The sequence below is a fragment of the Oncorhynchus clarkii genome, chromosome 3 (genome assembly GCF_045791955.1).
Source record: "Oncorhynchus clarkii lewisi isolate Uvic-CL-2024 chromosome 3, UVic_Ocla_1.0, whole genome shotgun sequence".
In the NCBI taxonomy this organism is placed as follows: Eukaryota; Metazoa; Chordata; class Actinopteri; order Salmoniformes; family Salmonidae; genus Oncorhynchus; species Oncorhynchus clarkii.
In genome coordinates this window covers 31,105,832-31,119,883 of record NC_092149.1, presented here as the reverse complement: position 1 = coordinate 31,119,883, position 14,052 = coordinate 31,105,832, and the positions used below count along the sequence as shown (strand labels likewise).

Below are 14,052 nucleotides of genomic sequence, written 5' to 3'. Positions count from 1 at the left end.
GCCATTAGAAATAATTGAGCATTAAGGACATTTGAATACAGTTTATGTGAAGATTGACATGTCATGAAAGCTTCAAATGTTTACACACGCAGACATGGAAAACACTCTGACAGCGGTACCCAGACTACCCACATTACAGTTCTACAGGTTCCAGGAACGATGTACAAATACACACAGAGATACAAAAACACCCGCGATAACAGTTTAACCTCACATTTCACAGACGCACACAAACTTAAGGCATTAAACTGGTACAACTGGTCAGACGAGAGGGAGCGAGACACCGCAGATGTAAAAGGGAGGGATGAAGGAGGAATATAAAGAGGAAATACCATACACAGATTGACAGAGAGAGAAGGGAAAGGAGAGAAAAGAACAGAGGGGGAAACTGGAGGGGTAAAGTCCACTTAGAATGTTAGTGTCTCGGTGTGTCTCAATGGAGATGCAAGGGACTCATTGAATGGGATATTCTCCACTGGGAAAGTACTCTCTGAAGGACCATCTCTGACAGACTGGTACATGTCAGCTACCGCCACAGGTAAGTGTTCACCATCATGATGAACTTGTCATTGTGAGAACTGAATGTGCAATACTCTCAAATATAGGCGCTATATTGAATCATTGAAATTTGCACATAGTTTGCAATGTTGATGACCTTTACAACTAATGCAACTTTTGTTGAGTTACTGATACAAAATACCATAGTGACTTACTCTACTAGATAGTGTTACAGTATGTGAATTTAACATTTCAGTAGCTCAGCATTTTCAGCTCCACAGTTCAGAACACCAAGACTGTTTTGAGCGTGTTCCTGGTCAATAAGCTCATGTCTTGTTTGTCGATGGCTCATCCATATTCACACGCGAACTGGGGGCATGAAACCTAGCATGACATCTCAAAAATAGCATTGGCTTGTGTAAATGGAATTCTAGTCAATAGATTATATGGCAAATAATGAGTTATGGTATATTCATAGACTAAACTACAGTCGAAGTCGGAGGTTTACATACACCTTAGCCAAATACATTTAAACTCAGTTTTTCACAATTCCTGACATTGAATCCTAGTAAAAAAGTCCCTGTCTTAGGTCAGTTAGGACCACCACTTTATTTTAAGAATGTGAAATGTCAGAATAATAGAAGAGAGAATGATTTATTTCAGCTTTTATTTCTTTCATCGCATTCCCAGTGGGTCAGAAGTTTACATACACTCAATTTGTATTTGGTAGCATTGCCTTTAAATTGTTTAACTTGGGTCAATCGTTTCAGGTAGCCTTCCACAAGCTTCCCACAATAAGTTGGGTGAATTTTGGCCCATTCCTCCTGACAGAGCTGGTGTAACTGTGTCAGGTTTCTAGGCCTCCTTGCTCACACACACTTTTTCAGGTCTGCCCACAAATGTTCTATGGGATTGAGGTCAGGGCTTTGTGATGGCCACTCCAATACCTTGACTTTGTTGTCCTTAAGCCATTTTGCCACAACTTTGGAAGTATGCTTTGGATCGTTATCCATTTGGAAGACCCATTTGCGACCAAGCTTTAACTTCCTGACTGATATCTTGAGATGTTGCTACAATATATCCACATAATTGTCCTTCCTCATGATGCCATTGATTTTGTTAAGTGCACTAGTCTCTCCTGCAGCAAAGCACCCCCACAGCATGATGCTGCCACTCCTGTGCTTTACGGTTGGGATGGTGTTCTTCGGCTTGCAAGCCTCCCCCTTTTTCATCCAAACATGGTCATTATGGCCAAACAGTTCTATTTTTGTTTCATCAGACCAGAGGACATTTCTCCAAAAAGTACAATCTTTGTCCCCATGTGCAGTTGCAAACCATAGTGTGGCTTTTTTTTATGGCGGTTTTGGAGCAGTGGCTTCTTCCTTGCTGAGCAGCCTTTCAGGTTATGTCGATAAAAGACTAGTTTTACTGTGGATATAGATACTTTTGTACTCGTTTCCTCCAGCATCTTCACAAGGTCCTTTGCTGTTGTTCTGGAATTGATTTGCCCTTTTCGCACCAAATTACATTAATCTCTAGGAGACAGAACGCGTCTCCTTCCTGAGCGGTATGATGGCTGCGTGGTCCCATGGTGTTTATACTTGCGTACTGTTGTTTGTACAGATGAACGTGGTACCTTCAGCCGTTTGGAAATTGCTCAAAAGGATGAACCAGACTTGTGGAGGTCTACCATTTTTTTTCTGAGGTCTTGGCTGATTTCTTTTGATTTTCCCATGATGTCAAGCAAAGAAGCACTGAGTTTGAAGGTAGGCCTTGAAATACATCCACAGGTACACCTCCAATTGACTCAAATGATGTCAATTAGCCTATCAGAAGCTTCAATAGCCATGACATAATTTTCTGGAATTTTCCCCAAGCTGATTAAAGGCACAGTCAACTTAGCGTATGTAAACTTCTGACCCACTGGAATTGTGATATAAGTTAAATAATCCTTCTGTAAACAATTGTTGGAAAAATGACTTGTGTCATGCACAAAGTAGATGTCCTAACCGACTTGCCAAAACTATAGTTTGTTAAGAAATTTGTGGAGTGGTTGAAAAACGAGTTTTAATTAGTCCAACCTAAGTGTATGTAAACTTCTGCTTTCAACTGTATATTTCCCTGTCTTTACCTATTCGAGATAGACAATGTACTTTTTGTTGTCATTGCTAGAAATGCACTCCCTATGCTCTTTATGTTGCCTGAACTATTAGCTCTCTGTGACAAACCAATCGCCTTGTCTCACCGACAATCGCATTCCTCCACAGCTCCTCTGGAGAGACGTGAGAAACCAGAACCTCACGTCACTCTCCATCTGATTCCAGCCATCACAGCTACGTCTACCACAGCACCTCCACCTGCCTCTATCCACCATGAGTGACGACAGGGAAAGACAGGGTGCCGATGGAGGCTACGGGGTCGAACAGCCGCCCAACGTCAAACCCAAACCTGACAGCATCAAGAAGGAGAAAAAGGAGAAATCCACCAAGGTGCGTAGGTCCATGAGCACTGACTCCGAGAGAGGAGAGGGATCTGGGAGAAGGAGGGAGAGAAAGAGAGACAAAGGGTTGAGGAGGGAGCGTGGTAGAAGTGAGGAGAACAGGAGGCAAGACAGGGCTGGAGATGACAGCAACCGGAAGGAGTCTGACCCCCAGGAAAACGACATGGAGGACACTGAGTGCGTGGTTTGCTTCTGCGAATACGACAACGTCTTTAAAACCCCCAAGCTGCTCTCCTGCGGGCACACGTTCTGTCTGGAGTGCCTGGCCCGGATCAACGTCACCTCCTTAGAGCTCAAGTCTCTTTCCTGCCCTGTGTGTCGAGAGCTCACCAACCTGCCCCATGGCCGCAACCTGCCCCAGCTGGGCAACAACCAGGACATCTTCCGCAAACTCCCTCCAGAGATGCAGAGGGCGCTGTCCGTGCGCTTCAAGCGCAGCAAGGGCAAGCTGGTCCTCAAGAAGCCCCCTCCTGGTACTACCAGCCTGGCCATGTCCAGCCTCACCCTGCCCACTCTCAAGAAGCAGGACCAGCAGGCCTCCAGCAACCTCCAGCTGGGCACCATAGATCAGGGCCTCGCCACTGTTGTGGACGTGGGTCGCCCCCCTAGCAGGGTCAGAGGTCGCCTGCGCAGGATGTTCCGCTCGGACCAGTGCTACTACACCGTGATGGCATCCATCGTCACCATCACCGTGGTGCTGATGCTGATGGGCATCCTGGCCTTCATGGTCATGCCCAATGTGGTTCTCCACAACGGCAGCAAACCCAACCAGGGGAATTCCAGCCAACCATAACCAGATGGTCAAATACCCTGAGGAAAAGACGGGATGGTGGTGGGATGAAGGGAAGTAATACCAGAGGAGAGAATCACTCAGATATTTTCAGAGGACTAATATTGTCAGGGATCCTAATATCTGCCATTTCATTTTCTTTACTAATACTCAGTTATGAAGAAAATGTGAATTAACTGAAAAGAAAGGTGACCCTGAAAGCACTAGAGAACACTCAACTGGGGTCAATACATAACAAGGACCATGTTGTTTATGAAGGACTGATGCACAAGAAGTACTAATGGGAAAAGTGTCGCAAGAGTTATTTTTTATCCACCATGTTGTCTTCCTTCCTGCAGTATAAAGATCATGAACATGGAACATTTACCCAAATGTGAACGGGACAGCTATTGCGGTGAAGTCAGAGAGGACAATTAATGTTGCCTGGGGAAACGTAATTCATTATAAGGTTGTGTACTATGTAATTGCACTGAAGTCTGCCATGGAGAATTATTACAAGTAAGAGATTATTTGATTACACTGAGCATTATCTTATTCTTTACATTGCAAAGTAAAAATGCTCAGCTCAAGATTTTGTTTTACATTCATTGATGTCTAACTAATGTATATTTACGTACAAAATATGAATATACATATAGAGTTCAAATAAGAATGATACAACGGAATAGGTCTCTCTTGTCATAGCAGAGGTATCCTACCACACTGAAATGAATGACATTTCCAATAGACCCAGTGCCATGTTACATGCACGTTGCACGTACATACACGTTGCCTTACAGTAAAACCAAATGTGCTGATTTGATTTCTGATAAGATCTTTGCCTATCGGTACCTTGGTTGCACCTTCCTCTTTTAGTCCCATTAGAGAATAATTTTATTTTCGTTTTTATACTATTTCCTGACAGGTTCAGTGTGTGTGTGTGTGTGTGTGTGTGTGTGTGTGTGTGTGTGTGTGTGTGTGTGTGTGTGTGTGTGTGTGTGTGTGTGTGTGTGTGTGTGTGTGTGTGTGTGTGTGTGTGTGTGTGTGTGTGTGTGTGTGTGTGTGTGTGTGTGTGTGTGTGTGTGTGTGTGTACTGTTTTAACATTTTACTGAAAGCTACACTATACAAAACATTAACAACACCTGCTCTTGCAATTACATATACCAGGTGAATTCAAGTGAAATCTATGATCCCTTATTGATGTCACTTGTTAAATCCACTTCAATCAGTTTCGATAACGGGAGGAGACGGGTTAAAGGGTTTTGAAGCCTTGAGACATGGATTGTGTATGTGTGCCATTCAGAGGGTGAATGGGCAAGACAAAGGATTTAAGTGCCTTTGAACTGGGTATGGTAGTAGGTGCCAGGCGCACCGGGGTGCAACTCAATATTAGGAAGATGTTCCTAATGTTTGGTATACTTAGTGTATGTATCAGTGAAACAGTGTCACTCATGACTAGTTTTAGTTGCAGTAGCTATGTTTTCCATTCTATGGTTGTCAGTGTGACAGAAAAACCTCTTACAAGGCACCTTGTATGCAAATATTTCATAATGGAAAGGAGGCAGTGCCATTTGACAGCATGACTAAGTGTATGTGTTGTATAACATGCAAGCGTTTTATTAATTGTTTAAGGAATATGCTCTTAATCATTAAAATATAAAGTTTGAACGGTTACCTAACAGTTAATATTGTGGTGAGTGCAGAAACAAGACTCATTTTGTAAACAACAAAACACTTTGCTGATGCTCGGGGCACCAGTTGACCTAATCTGGCTATGCGAGTTTGTCTTTGTCTTTTCTACAAGCAGGTGTTGACATAGACATATGTCTATTTCAACCACTGTTAAACAGAACGCCCTGTATTTAATTTGATGTTCTTATGGTAAATTCATTATGGTAAGCAATTCTTATGGTTAACACATTCATTATTTGTTCCCACTTTATAGGCCTATTTAGTGATGCTAAAGCAAGTAATTCTATGCACATACAATAGGCAGGTACATTGTAATTACATAGCATTGTTGTCTCTCTTTCTCTCTCTCTCTGTGTGTGTGTGTGTGTGTGTGTGTGTGTGTGTGTGTGTGTGTGTGTGTGTGTGTGTGTGTGTGTGTGTGTGTGTGTGTGTGTGTGTGTGTGTTTATAGAGGGACATGCAATAGGGCAAACAATTTCAGATAAGCTGTTTATATCTCTCCAGAAATCTATCACAACAGCCATTATTAATGTATTTTCAAATATTTGAAAGTGTGTAAGCCAGAGAGAAATTCCAGGTGTTGTAAATTGTGACTTTATATCAATTGTCCATAGGCTATTCTATTTTAATCCATTTAAACCAGTTTTATTCAATCTATTTAAACTTTGTGCGGGGACCAAACCTTGTTCGCCATTCCTCTCAAAAAAGTTTGTAGCCTATGCATTGATCCACCCTCGTTGACAAAGTCTACTCACGACCCCGGCCCGGGCGGAGCTTCTGCTTGGGTGAACCAGACCCCGGTCCAGAAAGACCCTGCCGCAAACTGGATATTGGCCTAACTGTTCGAGTGTTCGGGTTGAATAGCTAACGGTATGTCATCAAACATGGATATGTTTTCCTCTTGAATTACCGTGCTTGCATAAATTTATGGTAGATGTGTGACAATATAATTAACATTGCGGACAGTCACCACTAGAATATCGAGAACGATGGCTTCTACCCCTTCTGCTTCTGCTTTGTTTGCTATTCTACGGTGTTGTGGGAATATCCTAGCCAGGAATCAAGCAAAGAAGAAGCGGCCTGCTACCTCGGGATACAGCCTCGGACTGACTTGCGGAGCGGTATGCGACTCCGTGCTGCCAAAACGAACTCCCTCAGTATGGAAGTCATTTTTTCAAGGACATCGACTTGAGTTTGGAAATGGAGTGTCTGTGGAATATAAACCTGAGTCGAACAGCAAAACGAGAGATTATGAGTCAGGAAATTATACCTGTCAAGCAAAGATTACAGAGCCAATAATTTGCTCGCCAGGGGCCCCGAGCTCCTTGAATATGCCAAATGCCCAAAATGAAAAATGGCATTACTCATAGGAACTATAAGAACCTTTTGGGGGGGACAAAATCATAGAAACCTCCCCTGCCGTTTTGAATGTGTCCATAACTTGGCACAATAAGGAAATAGAGGAAAATATGATCGCTGCTTTTATCCTAAATGGTTGGTCTACTCTGAAGAACAGGTGCTTATTTTTCACCCTGTTTGTGTCTGAAATCATGCATATCAAACTGGGAGTGTTCTGCGGGTCCAGGCCAAATGATGTAGGTGAAGCTGCCATGGAGGGACAGACCACACACCTGATCAGAGGAAAAAGCACCTCTGTCAGAAGTAGTGTTCAACAGGTGAGTGAAGAAAATTGAGATTTCATAATTAAGCCTTTGCCATGGTCTACTGTGCCTGAACCCCTGAACATTTGTGTGCTATACCCAATGAAAACCATACCCCAATGTAATGACAAATATGTCCAAAACAATATGCTTCACAATGTAGCCTATTTGTGTTCCGTTTTGCAGGGTGAGTCATTGAATGGACAAAGAGGAAGTCCCTTTGATGAACAGCCTTTGATTGACACCTCCCAGTCCCCTGAAGAAAGGACCTCAGAGGGCAGGCACAACTAAGGGCCTGAACACCAGTACACACCCATACACACACACACACACACAAAATATGCATAGGCGACTCTCCCAGGCCTCAGGGTGGAATGTCCAAAGCACTTTGTATGGGGAACTGACTTCCAGAAAGGCGTTGAACAGTGTCATGACGTTGGCCTCTTTGGGTATAGCAAGCCCATCCCCCTCTCCCTGCCTCTCCCTTGCCTCCTACAACTAGGCTGCTGTGGTCAGATGTCGTAAATTCCTGAGAAGACCTCATGGACACACAGTTATAGAGAGTAGTTTTTCATGGAGAACAAAGGAAATCCTTCCACCTCACAGAACTTGAGGTACAAACAAATTTCATGTTCCGGAGAAAGTATAGATCGGTGAAGAATCCAGCTACAAACTGGTCCGTTTGTCACAACTTGGGGAAGCTCATGGGAGACGGTGTGGCCACATTACCATAACGCTGTTTATATAATAGCCTCAGATATGAGGTTTACATCTAATTGTTGAAAAAGATGAATGAGTGAGGATGATACTGTTTGTATAATTGTGTAATATGATTGTGGACTGTTTAATGAAGAAAAATACAATTCCCTTTTGATTTGAACTAAATCAGAGGACCGCCCCTGATCCCAGTTAGGGTCAGGCATCCTGGGACAGCCCTCTTCGGCCCTTCCGAATAAAACCCCACTCGGGTTTTCGATCAGCAGACCGAGCTTACCTCAATTACGAGATGGCTAAAGGTTGCAGACCACCAGCGATCAAGACGACACACTGAGCGTAAATATATATATTGATTGCAATTGTTCCCAAATGAGTGAGCGTTCATGTGTAAAGGATTAGCATTTCAATTGTTAGAATTATTAACGCTGTAGTGACTTCTTAGTCGACCCCCACTTCCCCTTTTTGTCTAACAAGCCGCAAACCGGTTTAGTCCACTAGGGCACATTTTCCTATCATTACATTTACCTTGTTTGTTTGTTTATGCATTTCAGTGAATTACTTAGTTAGTAATAAATAAATGATTTAAGACAATTGATGTATGGATAACTCATAGTAAAGACTGGGTTCGTGCAGATAACCAACAATTTGCGACGTTTGGAATGAGACTAACTTGAGGTAAAGTAAATAATTCATTAATTCGAAGACTAATTGATCAGATAAAATATCTGAAAAGTTATTTTAGGAAATGATAACTTTGTAATCTGAATATTTTTCCTTGGTGCCCCGACTTCCTAGTTAATTAGTTACGTGATTAATCAGTTGATCGCGCAGTAACTAATTACAGAGAATCTTTGATAAAAACTATCAGTCTTCAGTTAATGATAGTAAAGACACTACAACAGTAAGCACCTGACTTTGAGACATGCTGCACGATGACATGTTTTATTATCAGTTGATAAGTCACACAGTTGTTTTGACAATCGCTTTGTTGTATGAAAGCCAAATATCACTGTTAGCTCTGAGGATTGTTAGAAATAAACAACAAATCTGACAGATTTTTAAAATATTGTTCAGGGAATAATCATGCTATAAACTCCATCAAATCAATCTAACGCCCTTTTGATTTCACCTGACACTCTAAATTGTTTGTAGACTTTTATTGATCTGCAGGTTGCATTGCATGTACACTGAGTGTACAAAATACTAAGAACACCTTCTTAATATTGAGTTGCAAAGACTACAAGGTGTCGAAAGCATTCCACAGTGATGCTGGTCCATGTTGACTCCAATGCTTCCCACAGTTGTGTCAAGTTGGCTGGTTGTCCTTTGGGTGGTGGACCATTCTTGGAAAACTGCTGAGCATGAAAAACTCAGCAGTTTTAGAGTTCTTGACACACTCAAACTGGTGTGCCTGGCACCACCATACCCTGTTCAAAGGCACTTAAATATTTTGTCTTGCCCATTCACCCTCTGAATGGCACACATACACAATCCATGTCTTAATTGTCTCAAAGCTTAAAATCCTTCTTTAATCTGTCTCCTCCCCTCATCGAAACTGATCGAAGTGGATTTAACAGGTGACATCAATAAGGGATCAAAGCTTTCACCTGGATTCACCTGGTCAGTCTATGTCAGAGATGGACAACTTTGAGGGGGTAGGGACCACAAAACATTTGACCATTCTTGTTACAAGTTTAAGATAGCTGGCCGCTAGACTAATTTACTAATCTAAATAAAATGGCTGACATGGGCTAATTGAGTGACCGCTGATGCACAACCAAATTTCGAAATTGCACCGTGTGTATTCTAACTCAACAGTAAGTTAAGACCCCGACTGAGTTCAGCGGGCCTACAAAAGGGGCGCCACGGGCTGCATGCGCCAGTTGCCCATCCCTGGTCCATGTCATGGAAAGAGAAGGTGCTTCTAATGTTTTGTACACTCAGTGTATAATTTCACCCCTTGTGAAACACAAAATGTTCCATGTATTGTCATGAACACAAAGGAGTTAGGAATCTAGTATCACACGAGTAAAGGTGCACACACATGGGTGTGTGATTGGCTATATGAGCCTATCCTGTTACATAATGATGCCAGATTACCTTACTAGAATGAGATATAGGCCCAGGGTCAACTTTCTTCTGTTGATTCTCGACAGGTGTCAACTGTGATTGTATAGTAACATGATATTTATCTTTATTGGGCTGAAGCCAAATTTGGCCTTTTTGATGAATAACCAAGAACAATGACATACTTTGTGGTCTGGAAGATAATAGCCTACGCAAAATGTGATTCTCCTGAAATGTTTGCCCATTGATTGCTTCTGGTTTCCATTAGTTACTGGAAATGCAATGGTAAGTAGGCCTATGATCAATAAAGGCCTACAGCCCTTGTGCTGAATGCAGTATTTTTGCATTTGTAAACATGAACATCTCTTATTTATTATTATTTTTACCATGTAAGACATTCATGAAATATGAACATATCTGGAATATTAATATTTATTGGAAAATAGAAGAACATTAAGAACATGACAAAAAAACGCTCTCCAAAAGACATGCATCTAAGATAGGTATGTTTAAGACTAGTACACAGGGTGATACAGTTTAATGACTATGAATCGTACTGGATTTGCTCAGCCCTATTTGGTGCAGTTGGGTAAATTCTCAAGGTGACGGTTAAGGCAGGACTTCCGGTAAAAAATGAGCTATCCGGAAGTCTGCACTCTTGTGTCTTGAGAAAACAAATGGCAGAAATGAAACTGTCGAAATTAAGTTCGTTTGATAATAAAAACAATCAAAATTAAAGTGTGACGACGATACATTATTTCATCTTCACTTGCTTATTGATCCTGCATATTGTCATCGAAGAGGTTAGTGAAACGAAGGAAGAAATGGCTACAGAGACCGAATTCTACGTTATGAAACTGGAGGTAAGTGCTAATTTCTGGGAATTAAATGTTCTGTCTAAAATTTGCTGCCTAGCAATTCGGTCGAAAGATTACCAAGGTCCAATATAGTTATCAAACAATTTATGAATTACTCCGATAATAAAGTAAATCTGTCGCATTCCGGGGGTGCGTGGCGAGAGCTAGCTACAGGTGATAGAAACATCGATTAGCCTATGAATGCCACCTTTCCAATATGGCTTTCCCTCCAACTATCTACAGTGGGCTTATAGTTCATACTTTTGTACTCGATTAATGTAAGTGACAGTGACTTTGTCAATTGACTAGCTTTGAATCCTGTGTTTTATCTATATAAATGTTATAATTTCAGATTGACAGGGAAGGTATGAACTGAAGACCAGCGCTTTCATCCCCTGACCAGCTCACCTACCTCCTGTCAAAGATGAATCCAGCTCTCCCTCAATTTTTCCCTCATACCTTATACATATTCCTTGTCTTTTTTTGACTCAAGCTTTACCTAATTATGTTACCCTGTTTATGTTTTCATTACTTTTAATACAATATTTAAACTAACCAATTAACCTCTCCACATGTCCTTCTTGTGTTCTGCATTCCTTTGTCACAACTTATTTACAAACCCAGTCTTCCTAACTTCCTTTCCCTCGTAAGTTGTTTGGGCCATGCTCCGTAAGAGAGGTTCTGCTATTCTCTGTGGTGCTTTTCTCTTTGTCGCCTGGAATGCCGTCGTGGTCCTCTATCTGTGGGGCCGACCCCTGTCTGGTCGAGAGGAGAGGGAGATGGATGGAGGACGAGGAGGGGCTGATTTGGCTGGGAATGTGATCCACATGGCAGAAGCCTTTGAGGCAGAGCTTGAAATGCAGAGAAAAATCCTGCTTCAGATACAGGGTCATCGGTCACTATGGGAACAACCCAATGAGAATGGCGCCAGCAGAGGTGGCCCCCCTCAAGTGGTCATTCCCATCTTGGTTATAGCCTGCAACAGAGTTACTGTTAAACGCTGCCTGGACAAACTCATAGAGTACCGCCCCTCACCTGAACTCTACCCAATTATAGTCAGCCAGGACTGTGGGCATGCGGAGACTGCACAGGTGATTGGTTCTTATGGCAGTCAGTTAACTCACCTGAAACAACCAGACCTGTCAGATATTGCCGTGAAACCAGAACACAAGAAGTTCCAGGGCTACTACAAAATCTCCAGGCACTATCGTTGGGCTCTCAACCAGGTGTTCAACTCTCTTTCACATTCCTCTGTTGTTATTGTGGAAGATGATTTGGAGGTAATCATTTTCTCTACTCAGACTTGAAATATGCATTGAAGTGAAATGTTAAATTCATTTGTTTTGTGCTCGTCATTGTTTACATCCTCTCTAGTTGCCAGTTGATCAACTAAAAAAACATTGTTTTCCATTCTCTCACTAGGTGGCACCAGATTTCTTTGAGTACTTCAGATCCCTTCACCCAATCCTGAAATCTGACCCGTCTCTGTGGTGTGTGTCTGCCTGGAATGACAATGGTCGGGACGGCTACGTCGACCCTGGTAAAGCAGACCTCCTGTACAGGACAGACTTCTTCCCTGGGCTAGGCTGGATGATGATCAAGGAACTCTGGATAGAGCTGGAGCCGAAGTGGCCTGGTGCATTCTGGGATGACTGGATGCGTCAGCCAGATCAGCGCAGAGATCGAGCCTGTATTCGACCCGAAATATCCAGAACTTTAACCTTTGGACGGAAAGGTGTGAGCCTAGGCCAATTTTATGACAAATACCTACGCTACATTAAACTGAATAGTGAATTTGTGCCTTTCACCAAGCTGGATCTGGCTTACTTGAAGGAGGAGAAATACAAGGAGATCTTTGAGAAGCAGGTTTACAGTGCGCCTTTGGTCAAATATGAAGAGGTCCAACGGGGACAGTTAAAAGGAGCGGGTCCATTTTGTCTACACTACTCAAGCAAAGATGGTTTCAAAGTGTTGGCCAAAAACCTGGGTGTGATGGAGGACTTAAAGTCAGGGGTCCCACGGACAGGGTATCGGGGAGTGGTCAGTTTCCTGTCAAGGGGAAGAAGAATCTTCCTGGCACCCCCTCCAGGATGGAGCAAGTATGACCCAACCTGGAGTTGATGACAAACACAAAGGACTGAAGAGGAAAGGGCTCTGCACATTACAGATAGTACTATGGCAACATAAGTGAGTTCAATGAATGACAGATGTGGACCTGGCTTTAAGCTATAGTGAGATTATGAGATGCCTATCCTCTATCTTCCATTTCTGATGATTGATTTTTCTCCCCATACTCTCAGGATTTTTCATACTCAAATAAATATATTTTTGCAATGTGGAGTTGGGATAGTAGGGTAGGTACCGATGTCATTATTTTCAGAGATTTATTTTTTATATACTCTAATCATGCACATGAAATTCAATGCAACATCCACTGTGATTATTCTCAGTCTTGTAAGCAATTTCTGGGAGACTATCTTTTACTAATCTATGTCAGATGAAAAATATATTATCTGTGGTGTGTTCAATAATGGTGGTGGTCAACTAGTGATTGGTCCTAAAGTATTGCTTCACAATATTTAGTTAATCTTTTGGAGAACTGTTTTGACTATTTTTAACCTGGTTATAATAATGCTTAATGTTTTTCCCCAAAGAGACGGCTACTGAAGTGTGTATTTATTTAAATGCAAGATACACATCACAAATGCTGTATGTTATGTACTTAAGGAATTAAATTATACCAATCGACTGCCGTTTATGACATTTGTTTCTGCCTTGGTTCCTTTGCCATATTAATATACAGTATACACACGTGAAGGACACCTGCTTTTTCCATGACATAGACTGACCATTTCGCTACACCCGCAATAACATCTGATGTGTATGTGACCAGGTGAAATCTATAATCCCATTTAGCAGGTGAATGGGCAAGACAAAATATTTCAGTGCCTGAATGGGGTATGATAGTAGGTGGCAGGTACACCAGTTTGTGTCAAGAACTGCAAAGCTGCTGGGTTTTTCATGCTCAACAGTTTCCTGTGTGTATCATGAATGGTCCACCACCCAAAGGACATCCAGCCAACTTGACACAAATGTGGAAAGGAGGGGGGTGCAACTCAATATTAGGAGTGTTAGGTATACTCGGTGTATATATTTTTCTATTTAATGATCTCCACCTCACATAAGGCTACTAAATATTGAACAATTTAAACAATTGACCCGCTCCCCAAAACACGTGTAAATAATGGACTATAAATTGTGCCTAACTGTATTATACTTAGCCATTTACTT

At 42.0% G+C, this 14,052-nt stretch overlaps 2 protein-coding genes across 2 annotated transcripts; both read left to right on the top strand.

The window, feature by feature from the left end:
- The first annotated feature begins 244 nt into the window (after positions 1-244).
- On the top strand, positions 245-5,418 carry LOC139405906 (E3 ubiquitin-protein ligase RNF183-like). Its single transcript, XM_071148351.1, has 2 exons — positions 245-538; positions 2,766-5,418. Exon 2 carries the CDS (start codon positions 2,871-2,873, stop codon positions 3,789-3,791), a length of 921 nt encoding a protein of 306 aa, XP_071004452.1. The 5' UTR covers positions 245-538; positions 2,766-2,870; the 3' UTR covers positions 3,792-5,418.
- A 5,105-nt stretch (positions 5,419-10,523) lies between these two features.
- LOC139393071 (alpha-1,3-mannosyl-glycoprotein 2-beta-N-acetylglucosaminyltransferase-like) lies at positions 10,524-13,509 on the top strand. The gene is made up of 3 exons (XM_071141417.1): positions 10,524-10,767; positions 11,114-12,041; positions 12,184-13,509. Exons 2-3 carry the CDS (start codon positions 11,424-11,426, stop codon positions 12,880-12,882), a joined length of 1,317 nt encoding a protein of 438 aa, XP_070997518.1. The 5' UTR covers positions 10,524-10,767; positions 11,114-11,423; the 3' UTR covers positions 12,883-13,509.
- Positions 13,510-14,052: the final 543 nt, after the last annotated feature.

Excerpts from the sequence above, each read along its gene's own strand:
- LOC139405906 (XM_071148351.1), top strand. The coding sequence starts at position 2,871 with ATGAGTGACGACAGGGAAAGACAGGGTGCCGATGGAGGCTACGGGGTC.
- LOC139393071 (XM_071141417.1), top strand. The coding sequence starts at position 11,424 with ATGCTCCGTAAGAGAGGTTCTGCTATTCTCTGTGGTGCTTTTCTCTTT. Across the intron at positions 12,042-12,183 it reads TTGTGGAAGATGATTTGGAG|GTGGCACCAGATTTCTTTGA; the intron begins GTAATCATTTTC and ends TTCTCTCACTAG.